The sequence below is a fragment of the Equus quagga genome, unplaced genomic scaffold (genome assembly GCF_021613505.1).
Source record: "Equus quagga isolate Etosha38 unplaced genomic scaffold, UCLA_HA_Equagga_1.0 226_RagTag, whole genome shotgun sequence".
Classification (NCBI taxonomy): Eukaryota; Metazoa; Chordata; class Mammalia; order Perissodactyla; family Equidae; genus Equus; species Equus quagga.
This window is the reverse complement of record NW_025799809.1, coordinates 279819-293713: the sequence shown is the minus strand read 5'-3', so window position 1 is coordinate 293713 and position 13895 is coordinate 279819. Positions and strand designations below refer to the sequence as shown.

General features: G+C 38.3%; 1 protein-coding gene across 1 annotated transcript in view; it reads left to right on the top strand.

Annotated features, from left to right (window-relative positions):
* Positions 1 to 13895, top strand: part of LOC124233787 (nesprin-2-like) — a 298013-nt gene that overhangs the window by 117747 nt on the left and 166371 nt on the right. The window contains exons 31-34 of the mRNA XM_046650989.1: positions 3173 to 3352; positions 4992 to 5142; positions 12119 to 12277; positions 12924 to 13085. Coding sequence (XP_046506945.1) covers positions 3173 to 3352; positions 4992 to 5142; positions 12119 to 12277; positions 12924 to 13085 — 652 coding nt within the window. The remainder of the gene's footprint in view (positions 1 to 3172; positions 3353 to 4991; positions 5143 to 12118; positions 12278 to 12923; positions 13086 to 13895) is intronic.

The following is a 13895-nucleotide window of genomic DNA, read 5'->3' as shown; positions in this document are numbered from 1 at the left end:
TGTTCAGCATTCTTTTCTGTTGACTTTTCAACAAGTGTACATGGTCATGGACAAAGGAGTAGTGAAATAAGATATGTATTAGATTCATGAGTTACTTCAAAGTCTCTTTACTGCCTTGTATTTATTTTGGAGTTCTCACGATGGGGGAAGACCTGGAAAATTCCACACATGTGTCAATAAAGAAACAAGTGGTGGAAGATGCACATGCCACATCTTGTCCATGCTGCTTCTTTCATTGTTTGGTCTCCTCCTCTCTTCCCAGCAGGATGAGAGTGGGAATGAGTGGGAGGACATGGGGCTGAATTTAAGAGGTAAGCTAAGGTTAGTGTTGATTCTGAAGACTGAGCAGTAAACTGAGGCTGGCAGCCTTCTATATGAGTGCTGCTATTTTAATTTTGGCCTTCAGAGTATGGCCTCCGGGTCCTAAAAATGAAAATGTTGCAAGAATCTCTTTTGTGGACCTCCCCTCTCTTTTCTAAATCACTCCTACCTTCAGTCTCCTCCTCCACCTCTAGTGGCTCAGGCTCAGTGTTCTCTGTGGCTTTTCAGCTGACCAAGCTCTTCCCCCTGAAATTTCCCTGTGACCTAAGTCTCAATGAGACTTTCATTCCTATAGTGCCCTAATTCTTAATGAGGTGTTGAACTAATAACTAATTAGGTTGATAATTTAATTGTTAATAAATTTTTATTATATATTTATAAATAAGTAATAATTAAATATTAATTTATAAATGAAAAAATGCATTTGTAAGTAACAAATTGCTTTAATTTTTAATTGAATTGTTTGTAGAACAAATATGTATTGTTTGCCAGGCGCTGTCTTAGGGACCAGGGATTCAGCAGTTAACAAAACAGACAAAAATTCTTGCACCTTATAGAGCTTATTATCTAGTGGGAGGAGTAAGATATTCAGTATGCTTGATGGTGATAAAAGCTATGGAGAAAAATTAAGGAAGGAAGGAGGGAGTTGCAAATCAGATGGGGTCGTTAGGGACAGTTTTAGTGAGAAGGTGACCTTTGAGGAAGATGGGATGAGAGAACAAGTAAGTGCCTATCTAGAGGAAGAGACTTCCAGGCTGAGGGAGCAGAAGGTACAAAGGCCAAATGTGGGACAGGGCGTGGTGTGTTAGAGGAGAAGGTAGGAGGTGGGAAGGTCAGCAGTGAGGGGAAGAGGTGTGAAAGGGGGTCAGAGAGTTAATGGAGGTGATGGGGCTTAGCTCCTGTAGGGACTTGCGGCCGTGTGTTGACTTTGGCTTTGACTGAGTAACATGGGAAGTCTTTGGAGGCTTCTGAGCAGAGGGAAATGATTTGGTTTTCATTGTAACAGGTTCTGTCTTGGCTGATACGTTGAAAATAAACTGTAGGAGTCAGGGGAAGACAGAGGAAGTCTAGGTTAATTTATGCGGTAATCCAGATGAGGGATGGTGACATGGACCAGTGGTGAGGTGGTGAAACGTGTTAAGATTCTGTGTATATTTTGAAGATAGAGGCCACAAGATTTGTTAATACATTGTACATGGGGTGCAAAAGAAAGATTAGAGTCAAGACTGATTCCAAGGTTTGACCTGAGCAACTAGAGGAATGGAGTTACCATTAACTGAGATGAGAAAGACTGAAGTTTGTCAGGTATTGAATGAAAGATCAGGTGTGCTCAGTTTTAGAAATGGTAGGTTCAAAATACTTATTTCACATTCAAGTAGCAATATCAACAAGACTCTTAAAAATTGTTGACCAGAGAAAAAATCCACTATAACTCAAACAGCAGATTTTTTTGGCAATTAGAATTGCAATTAAGGAGACACAGATTCAGGTAGAAACTCAAAATGTGCTCCGAGAAAGACAAGGGAAGCAGGAGTTTATAAAGGCAAAAGACACAGACCCATAAAGGTTTGTATTGAACAGCTCATGGGGTGAGCTGACTTGCCAACATGTAGTTGGTCCTTGGGTTGTATCTAGGCAGACTGTCCATTTTTGGAATGAGGAAGTGCTTCAAGACGTGACCTCTGGTGTCAGATAAAGCTCAAAAGTTCACTTAACATCTGGTGGTGGATGTAGTGTATGTGCTGCATAAACCCCACTTCCTTAATGGCCTCCCAGCTCCATTTTAGAAGCCTATACATATCTTATTCCATTTTGTTATTGCTGTCCGCAAAAAAGATGGCATCAGGAGTCAGGAGAGAGGTCTAGGCTAGAGGTATATATTTGAGAGTCATTGGCATTTTAATATGCTATTTAAAGCCATGAAATGGTTAAGATTGCTAGCAGAATGAGTTTAGATAGACAAGAGAAGAGGTCCACATTGTATACTCTGGGGCACTTCGTGTTAAGAGATCAGAGAGATGAGGAGGAACCAGCCAGATACTGAGGAGTAGGCAATGTAGTACAAGAAAAATCAAGAGAGTCCTGGAGTCAAGTGAGAAGGTCTTTCAACGAGGAGGAAGTGATCAGTTCTTACAAATGCTGCTGACTAGTGAAGGAAGCAAAGACTGAGGATGGAACATGGATTTAGCACTGTGGAGGTTACTGGAGATTTTGAGGAGCAGTTTTGCAGGAGCAGTAGAGAGAGAAAGCCTTATGGGAGTGGATTCAAGAGAGAACTGGAACAAAGAAAGTAAAGGCAACGAGTATCTGATAAAAGCAATTTAGATTTATGTCAATGGGGTTAATCCCGCCCGGATTAGTTTGCAAGTTAAAACCCTTAGTTCAAATGACTCGTTTTGGCCTGGGAGAGCCTGTTGTACACTAGGTAGAAATGCAAGATTTCCCTTTCTCTTTCCTTCCTCCTTGGCTCCCTCCACCCTTCCTTAGTGGCTTGCAGTGCTCTATCATCCGTCTCTTTTCTTCTCTCCATACCATGTTGTCTTCCCCACTCATATACACACTCATACTCTGTCTCTCTTTTCTCTCAATGCATTTACACATGCTTTACAAATGTGTTCATCAGAGAGAAATGTTACTCCTTGTGGTTTTGTATATTTGTTATATTTAAAACACCAAATTAGTATTCTGGAAATACAAAGAGCCTCTGGAACCCTGTAAGAAGATTGTGTAATTTTGGCATAACCCTCATGAGAACAAATTAAGGTTAGCGTGTTCCCCCAAATTACCCATATTTGTGCCGAATCAAATTGGGTAATAATTAGCTATCAAATTTTTCTCTTTCATAATCAAGGAAAAAATCATTAATCAGACTGGATAAGGATCTGGATGAATATGAAGAAGAAAAGAAACACCTGCAAGAAGTGGCAAATTCTCTTCCACAGTTCAAAGATGGCAGGGAAAAAGCTCTGAGTCAACAGTGCCAAGAGACAGCCCTCTTGTGGGAGAATGCAAAAGCTTCGGTCACTGAATGGTAAGGGAAAAAAATCCCTCCCAAATCCAAAAACTGTCCGTTGCACAATTAACTTTTTGAAACTTTAATGTTGAAAACACACTCCCATGGGCCTAAAAGTGGGGCAGACTTAAGAGTTTCACGCGGGGAGCTCACTGGTCTAGTGTCTGGAGCAAGACCTGGAACCTTAGATAAATGAATTGAAGAGTTCTCTAGGAGGGATAATAAATAGCTAGTATATTTATAATTATCACCTCCACCTGTATTAGTTTTCTATTGCCGCAGGAACAAATTACCACAAATTTAGTGGTTTAAAAACAACTAACCTTTCCGGCAGTCTGGAGGCTGGAAATCTTAAAATCAAGCTGCGTTCCTTTCTGGAGGCCCTGGGAGAGAATTTGTTTCCTTGCCTTTTCCATCTTCTGGAGCCTCCTACTACATTCCTTGGCTTGTGTCCCCTTCTTCCATCTTTAAATAAAGCCAGCGGCGGAGCATCTTCTAATCTCAAACTCTCTCTCGCTTTCTCCCTCTCTCCCCTCTGCTTCTCTCACCACATTTCCTTCTCTGACTCTGATCTTCTTGTCTCCTGCCTGTAAGGACTCTTCTAATTATATTTCACCCACTTGGATAATCCAGGATAATGTCCCATTTTAAGATCCTTAACTTAATCACATCTGCAAAGTCCCTTTTGCCATGTAAGGTAACATATTCACAAGAAGCAGGATTAGGATGTGGACATCCTTGGGGGTGGGGACGTTATTCTACCACACCACCTTCCTTGAATGGCAGATGTTGCCTGTCAATTACCACAGTCTTTCCTACGGAACCTGGTCAAGGCTCAAAAGTTTTTTAACTGTGTGACAGCCACTACCTATGAGTCCCAGCTGGCCATTCTGCTGACTATTCTCCATCCATACCTTCTCTCCTTTATTCTCTGCCTGCGGGTGGCAGTGGTCAGGAGGCCTGATCCCTACAGACTGTACCACTCAGGCCAAGGGTTCCAGTTGGGTTAGGAAGTAGGAGGTACTAACAGATGAGAAGACAAGAAGAGAAAGAGGTCAGTGTTGTCTTAATTCCTTCCCTTTTCAACAAGTGGTTCTGGCAACTCTTGCTATGCCCTCCTCTTTGGCTCAGGACACTTTCTCCCTTTCCCCTTGGGCCAAGTGGCATGCCTGTTGTGACGTTGCCTAGTCCCTGGGTACCTAAGCTCTGATGATTTCCCTTAACTCTGCTCTCCGTGGTACTTTCACCACAGAACTCCATCTGAGTATACCTCCTGTTTTCTGCCGGAACCTGAGTGTACAGTGGTCAAGATGAAGCCTGCCTGTGGTATTTGGTCTAGTCTATCTTCAGTTTTACAGAGGGAAGAACTGAGGTCCACAGAGGGCTAAAGTGCCTTATCTAAGGTCACGTGACTAATTAGTGTCCAGCCATCAATCTGGTGAAAATACTAATCCAGTGATTATTTATACCATCCATTTGCCAGATAAATGAATGTGCCATCATTCTTAAAATAAATTGGTAAAACAATGTTAAACCATGTCAAGATGAAAAATCCTTATATAACTTATTAGCCATTATTGTAGAATACTTACAAAGAGAGAGAATGGTTTTGTTTTCTTCAGACGTTTAGCTGTTTTACGTTTTTTTCTCTTCATAGCCTTGACCAATGTGAGAGAGTTTTGGAGCTCTTAAAACAATATCAGAGTTTTAAAAGTGTCCTGACAACTTTGATTCAAAAAGAAGAGAATATCATCTCCCTTCAGGCTTCATACATGGGAAAGGAGAATCTGAAGAAAAGGATAGCAGAGGTGAGTCCAAATTCCAAAGGAAGCTACACAGTGGCCTTACTTAAAAGCCCGACAACAAAGAGGATATTATAAATAGAGTCATTTTCAAAACTTGGCTTCAAAGAAGTTACTAGGGACTCTATCTTACCAGATATTTAAGAATTTATTGACTTTCTCATCAGGGCTTGGAAAGAATCAGTCCCCAGGTTGATGCTGGGTTGCTTCGCTTTTCCTTCTGACACCAGCCGTGTGGTTCTGTTGGAGTCGAGGATTGCCCCCTAGGGTTGTAACGGTCTTTGTGCTGGCCTTCTACCTAAAAGGAACCTGAGACTTCACTGCATCCTTGAGAGCATGAAGAGAGTAGGAAAATCCTCTCTGTTGTTAATGGACAAAGGAAAAATTACTTTTCAATTTATTAGCTTTTGTAAAACCATGTGAGTTCATCTCCAAGTTGCTCCATCTGTGTTCATAGCCTCGCCAATCACAACTTTGTATTCTAATAAGAACAATGTTTTTGGACACTAGGTGTCATTATTTCCTACAGTTTTATGTGGGCATCAACCAGAGTGGCAGAAGAATGTAATAGTTAGAGAAGAATACACTATATTACAGTATATTACCATATTTCAGAAAGTGGCTTTTCCTGTTGGTTTTATGACAAAGTGTCAAAAGTCTGTATGAAATCTAGTCTACTTGATACACCTGGTTGTTAGCAAGTAATTTTATTAAACTTCCCAGTTGCTGGGAATTTTTTATTTTATTAAACTTCCAGTAAGTTCTTTTAACAACATCAAGGGAAGCTTCAATTTTTTACTTAAAAGTAACGCTTTAAAGTAGAAAAGTATTTTCAATAAATATGACGGGGAAGGTTTACAATAATGTGTAGAGAACTCATAAAAATTAGTGAGAAAATCACTGAGATCCAAATGGATATTTGTACTTTGGAAATAAATGGACAATTGTCAGAAAAAAAAAAAAAAAAAGAGACATAGTTCAACCTCACAGGTAATCAAAGGAAACCCAAATTACTTGAAAATACCTTTGTTTAGCTTTTTGATAGTCAATGAAATAAGCACTCTTTATATTGCTGGTGAAAGAGTATGTTAGTACTACCATTTTGGAAAATACTTTGACAATGTTATTCAAGATATTTCAAAATCTTTCCACCATTTGTCCAAATATTTTACTTCTAGGAATATATCCTAAGGATGTAATCTTAAATATGGAAAAATTCTTAATACCAAAGATATTCATTGCAGCACTTTATAAATTTACTAATTTCCTTTTTTCTTCACTGGCCAAACATGCCCCATCTACTCCAGTAAATGATTTGCCCCAGAAGCTGAAAAACCCTGAAGCCAGCAAAATTGGTTTTATTTCCAAATAAGATTATCATGTGGGTTTGAGGTTTTAAGTAATACTACTATTACTAATAATAAAAATGATAGTAACGATGATGCTAATGGTCACTTCTATCATTGATGGCTTTTTCATTGTGTGCCAAGTGCTTTGCATATTATTATATCATTTCATTCTCACAATAACTGTGTAATGTAAGTATTTTTATCCCTGTTATGCTGGTGAGAAAACTATGGCTTAGAGAATTTTGGAAGTAACTGTAGGGTTTATATATTTATTTTTTGAGGAAGATCAGCCCTGAGCTAACATCTGCTGCCAATCCTCCTCTTTTTGCTGAGGAAGACTGGCCCTGAGCTAATATCTGTGCCCATCTTCCTCTGCTTTATACGTGGGACGCCTACCACAGCATGGCCTGCCAGGCGATGCCATGTCTGCACCCAGGATCCAAACTGGCGAACCCTGGGCCACCGAAGCGGAATGTGCACACTTAACCGCTGCGCCACTGGGCTGGCCCCGGGTTTTTTTTTTTCTGCTTTTTCTCCCCAAATCCCCCTGGTACATAGTTGAATATTTTTAGTTGTGGGCCCTTCTAGTTGTGGCATGTGGGACGCTGCCTCAGCACAGCCTAATGAGTGGTGCCATGTCTGCGCCCAGGATCTGAACTGGCAAAACCCTGGGCCGCCACAGTGGAGCGCGTGAACTTAACCACTCGGCCACGGGGCCGGCCCCAATTTTTTTTTTTCTTTCTGTAGGGGTTTTAATGTTATTAAGATATTGTTATGAACAAAGAGCAAAGAATTCCCAACCCTGTGCTGCCAGTTTTCCTGATTTTCTGTGGGATTGTCAAGGGAGATATATAGTAAAAAAATGAGACCAAATGGTACTGCTTTATTATTATCTGCACAAATGGCCAGGCCTCAACAAATTCTCTAGTAAAAAATGGGTTCGAGCATGCAGTGTCCACAAGGCCTTTGTTTTGTCCGGATCTAAATCCAAATCTTGGAATCTTATCACCCTTTTCTTGGCTGCCCGGAGTAGCTCAGATACTGAGGCGGTGACCTGAGTTCTTCAGCTCATGTGAAGGGGGGTGCATAGTGCTGGTCTCAAGGAGCTGCAACTCTCAGCTGTTCAACAGGAAGGAAGCAACACGAAGCAGAAAAAAGAGCCCTATCTGTGTGTTGATTTTTCAGGCACACTGATCCTGCTCACTAGTAAATATGGTCCAGTTGGTGTCTTGGCATTTGGACAGCTTGGCAACTTTTTCTGTAGAAAAGGAAAAAAAGTGGGGCTAGACATTAAGTAACTTTGCCAAGATTATATGGCTAATAAATGGCAGAATCACTATTTAAACCCATATCTATCTGACTACAAAGTCATGTTTCAATCATCGTAATATTGCTTTCCCTGAAAACGCGTTTGGAATATGTAAATGGCAGAAGTAAAAATTGGTTAACTGTGCTTTGTCTGTACCCCTTTCTCAACTGTAAAGGTTTGACCGCAAAGGCGTTTTAAAAATTATTAAAATAGCTGTAATTACCTTTGAGAAATGTATACAAGTCCAGGCTTTTCTTATTTTGTTAAGAATCCTTGTTTCTAGTGTGGTATCTAACACAGGGGCGCTTCATGTATTTGCTGAAATAATGGATTATTTTGTATGGAAGATATAGAAGTTCTAGCACACTAGTGTTTAATTCTTTTCTCAGGCGCTTTTATAACTGTCTGACAAAAGCAAACTTTAGTACTGCTTGTTAACGTAACTTTCAGTTAGTTTTGTGATGACTTGGGTACTGTCTTCAGGAACAATCAGTTTCTGTGGTGTGTATTGTCACGATACTTTGCACCCATGGCTGAAATAGGATACCACTGAGAATTTTTGTCCTTTAAAACCAAACCTGGGACATGGTGCCAGGTTTCCACTCTCTTTAATGAAAGAGAGAAGTGCGAAAGTAAGACTAGAAGCCTAGGATGTCAGGGGACTATACAGTTTGGGAGATGTCAGAGGGAGCCTGGTTTTCTTTTTACCCCTTCCATTCATTGTAGAACAAAGCCCACAATTCCTGTCAATGCTGAAAGTGCCCTCTCCGGCTCTTTCTTTTCTCCTCTCCCAGTGGTAGCTGTGTCAATGTAACGACAAGGTCCTTTGAATGTAGTAAAAATTAGGATACGTATATGTATTTTTTTCATTTAATTGAAGAAGCATTTGTTATGCTCCAATGCAAAGAGTCCTGAACCAGGAGAAAAAACACCTGAGTTTGCATCTCAGCTCTCTCTGTGTATCCGTCAGCATCCAGTCAGGAGGCAGAAACATCCCTAGTTATGTTTTTTCCATTTAAAAAAATTTTGTGTAATTTTAATTTTTTAAATTAAACTTTTAATTTTAAGATAATTGTGGATTCACATGCAGTTGTAAGAAATAATACAGAAAGATCCTGTGTACCCTTTACTAAGTTTCCCCAGTGGTAAAATCTTAATAAAACTGTAGTACAATGTTGCAATCAGGATACTGACATTGATAGGTTCAAGATAAAGAACATTTCCGTCACCACAGGGATCTCTCGTGTTCTCATTTTATAGCTGTACCCACTTCCCTCTTGCCCCCACCTCCTCACAAGTACTAATATGTTCTCCCTTTCTATAACTTGTCACTTCAAAAATCTTATATGAATCAAGTCAGACAGTAGGTAACCTTTTGGGATTGGCTATTTTCACATAGCTTATTTCTCTGGAGATTCATTCAGGTTCTTGCATGTATCAATAGTCTGTTTTCCTTTTCCTTGCTAAGTAATATTCCATGGTATGGATGCACCACAGTTTAACTTTTCATCCACTGAAGGACATCTGGGTTGCTTCTAGTTTTTGGTTATTATAAATAAAGCTGCTATAAACATTCCTGTAGGGGGTTTTGTGTGAACATAAATTTCTACTTCTCAGGGATAAATGCCCTGGAGTACAGTTGCTGAGTTGTATGTTAATTGTGTATTTAGTTTTTGAAGAAACTGCCAGACTGTTTTCTAGAGTGGCTGTTCCATTTTACATTCCCGTCAACAATTTATGAGTGATCCAGTTTCTCCACATCCTTGCCAGCATTACATATTGTCCCTATTTGTTCTTTTACTCGTTCTGATAGGTATGTAGTGGTATCACATTGTGGTTTTAATTTACATTTCCGTAATTGCTAAGGATATTGATCGTCTTTTCTTGTGCTTGTTTGCCATCTGTACGTCATCTCTGGTGAAATATCTTTTGCCCATTTTCTAGTTAGATTGATTATTTTTACTGTTGAGTTTTGAGAGTTCTTTATATATTCTAGATAATAGTCATTTGTCGGATTTGTGGTTTGCAAATATTTTCTCCCAAACTGTAGCTTGTCTTTTCGTTCTCTTAACAGGGTCTTTTGCAGACCAAAAGTTTTTAATTTGGTAAAGACTAATTTATCAATTTTTCCTTTCATGGATTGCGCTTTTGGTGTGAAAGTCTAAGAATTCTTTGCCTATCTCAAGATCCTGAAGATTTTCTCCTATTTTTTTCCTAAAAGTTGTATAGTGTTATGGTTGACATTTAGGTCCATCATCCATCCATTTAGACTTAGTTTTTGTACAATGTGTGGACTTAGGTCAAAGTTCATGCTTTTGTCTGTAGATATCCAGTTGCTCCAGCACCATATGTTGAAGAGGCTCTCTGTCCTCCATTGAATTGCCTTTGTACCTTTGTCAAAAATCACTTGGGTGTATTTGTGTGGGTCCATTTCTGGGTTCACTATTCTTTGCCATTGATCTATGTGTCTATCTGTCTGCCAGTACCACGTAATCTTTATTACTTTTACCTATATGATAGGTTTTAAAATCAAATAGACTGATTCTTCCTACTTTATTCTTCTTTTTCACATGTTTTAGCTATAGTTCCTTTACCAGTCCATATAAATTTTAAGTAATCTTTTCTATATTTATAAAATAATATTGCTGGGATTTGAAAATAACTGCATTAAAACTGTATATCAGTTTCAGGAGAATTGACATCTTTACTATGTTGAGTCTTTTGATCCATGAACTTGGTATTCTCTGCATTTATTTAGATCTTTGATTTCTTTCATCGGCATTTTGTAGTTCTCAGCAAATAAGTCCTATTCTTGTTTTGTTAGATTTACACTTAAGTGTTTGATTTTCTGAGTAATTGTAGATGGTGTTATATTTTTAATTTCAGTGTCCATGTATTCATTGCTAGTATAGAGAAGTGCAATTGATTTTGATATGTTTATCTCGTATCCTGTGACCTCTCTGAACCCACATATCAGTTCTAGGAGTATTTTTGTAGATTACTTGAGATCTCCTACATAGATGATCACATCATCTGCAAATAAGGACAATTTCTTGACACTTAAGATAGGGGGCTCCTTGTTATTGCTGGTTGTGGGTGGGAGTTCTGGCTCCCTACCCTCCATTGACAGCTTCCTGGCTCCTCCTTGCAGCTGCCTGCATGACCTCCATGGACATCCCAGTGGGGAGTGCTTTGTTACTGCCCGGCTAGAATGAAAGTCTCAGCTCTCTACCTGGCCTTCTCTGACACTATCCTGGTTGGGTGTGGGTGGGGCTCCTGTTACAGCCTGGTGACGGTGGAAGTCTAGGCTTTGCACTTAACCTTTGCTGGCTGGGTGGGGGTTGGGCCACAGTTTTTTCTGTGGTTTTTGGCTCTGGTGAGCAATTATTTTCTGAAAGTTTTCTGTCTTGCTAAGTTGACTAATTCTTCATTCTTTGGCTGAAGAGAGCGGGCTTTCCTTGGGGCCTTTTTTTGTCTGTGTCCATTGATATTACCAGGTGTTGGCTTCTCCAGCACAGTCTGGGAGATCTGAGGATTCAGGGAACTCATCGCCAGGTTGTCTTCATGAGCTGATGCCTCAGCTATTCCCCCTTCTTGAGCTCCCCACTTTTCAGTCTTCTTAAGTTTGTTTTGTATGTGATGCCCAGGGTTTTCAGTTGTATGTAGTGGGAAAGATAGGGAAAAGTTTGTCTACTCCATATTCTCAGAAATGGAAATCCTCCTAAGGTGTATAATTTTTAGGTTTTTGCTAATGAGAAGTCACTGTTTTCAAATTTTATATAATTGTTAAAATGCTCACGTAAGATTAATAAATTGAGTGAAACATTAGGATTATGTTAGTCAACAATCAAATTTTATTTTGGAGTCTAAGAACATTGGCCTTTTGATAATGTAGTGTTTCACCTTCCATGTGAGAAATGATGTTGGAGTTAGAATCATGGAAGATTAAACCAGAAGTCATATTACAGATGTTTTAGAGTTCTGTCTCTTCTATTCAGATGAGCACTTAGGTTCTTCAATGTTACAATGCTGATTCCTTTCACAGGAATCTAGGAACTATCATTTTTTATGCCACTGAATGGAGGTGCCTTTTTGGGTAGAATATTGTTTTGCATGGACAAAAAACATGGTTTTAGACCATTATAAATATTTCATCATGCAGAATGGGAAGAAATTTGGATATAGGATTATTGATAAACCAGATGGCTAATAGTCTAAAATGTTTTCATTGAGAAAGTGGCACAATAAAAGCCAGTAATAGAATTGTGATTCTTACCAGTTTGTCTATGTCAGTATATCAAAACGTTTTGCATCTTTTTTACAGATTGAAATTGTCAAAGAAGAATTTAATGAACATTTAGAAATTGTAGACAAGATTAACCAGATCTGCAAAAATCTACAATTCCATCTAAATAAAATGAGAACCTTTGAAGAGCCTCCTTTTGAGAAAGAGGCTAATATTATTGTGGATAGATGGCTTGATGTAAGTGATAATTTAATTGACTAGAAATTCCATTTTATAACATTAAGTTCATCTTTTCTATTGTATCCTTAGTATTTTTATCTATTTACAGAATTCAGAAGTGCTCACTGTAGAAATGTTCACATCATATATAATTCATAACTTAGGAATTGTCTTCACGCCAGAGTTAGGCACTGCTAACAAATGGGTCTGTAATCTTTCAGATATAAAAGTGCATGCTCAACTTATTTAAAATAAACTAGTTAATATATTACTCATCTGTGCAGGATATTGATGTTCAACTATATATATTTTTAATACATTTTTGGTGAGTGGTAATGACATTTTTAGGAGCTACAAATTAAGAATTTATCTGTCGTACTTTCTTGTATGTGGGTTTTAAAAAAGCACTTTTTATTTATTGTGGTTTAGAAATTAGGGAGACTGTTGCTTTCAGTTGTGTATAAGCTGCAGCATATCAAACAAGTTTTTTTGTAGAAGAAAGAACTATGTGATATGTTAAAGCAAATTTTTTTTGTTGATGAATAAAGCAAAATATCCAGTAAAGATAAACTAAAATTCTACTTAAAAATAGTGTTCAACTGAAACAATGGTTCTCATACTTTTCACCATTGACTGTGTTATTTCTATTTTTTAATTGTGGTAGATAAATGAGAAGACAGAAGACTACTATGAAAATCTTGGTCGAGCTCTTGCTTTATGGGACAAACTTTTTAACTTAAAAAATGTCATTGATGAGTGGACTGAAAAGGTCCTTCAAGAAATGGGATTACATCAACTGACTGAAGAAGAAAGAGAAAAGCTGAGGGTAATTAAACAGAGATAAAATATGTGGTCTTTTTGTATACAGTTGACATTTTAATATTGTTTGCTTTCTTGAAGTGGAGTAGAGAAATCACAAAGAAATCTTTTATTTCTTTCATTATCCCTTGAGTACGACCTGAACTCTATCTTTTCCTTTATAATATCCAGGAAGATGTTAGCAGGTATTATTAATCTGGGGTTCACACACACACAAGAGGTTCATTGATAAAATCATCTTACATAGGGACAGTCACATCTTTATTTTCCTGAATGTCTGACTAAAAGGTAGTATTTGTTTCAATTATGAACATAGTCAACAAACATAATAGGATGAGCATTATGCATGACTTTGTTATCAAAAAAATCACAGATACTTTTAAATCGTTATCTGGTAGTTGCAACTATTCCCCTTATCACTACTTTGAAATTATGGTATTTAGTAGGTCCACTGCTAGACCTTGTTATTTAAGGTATTATTAAAGAGGCCTATATGTTACTATATTATAAATTATTTTTAATGTTTTGTTAACAGTAACCCAATGTAATTGTTTTCCTTTGTCATCCTACATAATTTATTTTATGTTTTGTTTTAAAAATATTATGCAAAGGGTCCATAGGATTCACCAGACCACCAGAGGGGTTTACAGTATAAAAAGGTTAAGAACTCTTGGCAGAAGCCCCATCAAAATGCATAATTGTTCCCAGGTGGTGAGTCTAGACCCAAAGGGTTGGCAAACTTTTTCTTAAAGGGCCAAATTGTAACTATTTTAGACTTGTAGATAATTTGGTCACTGTCGCAACTGCTCAACCCTAC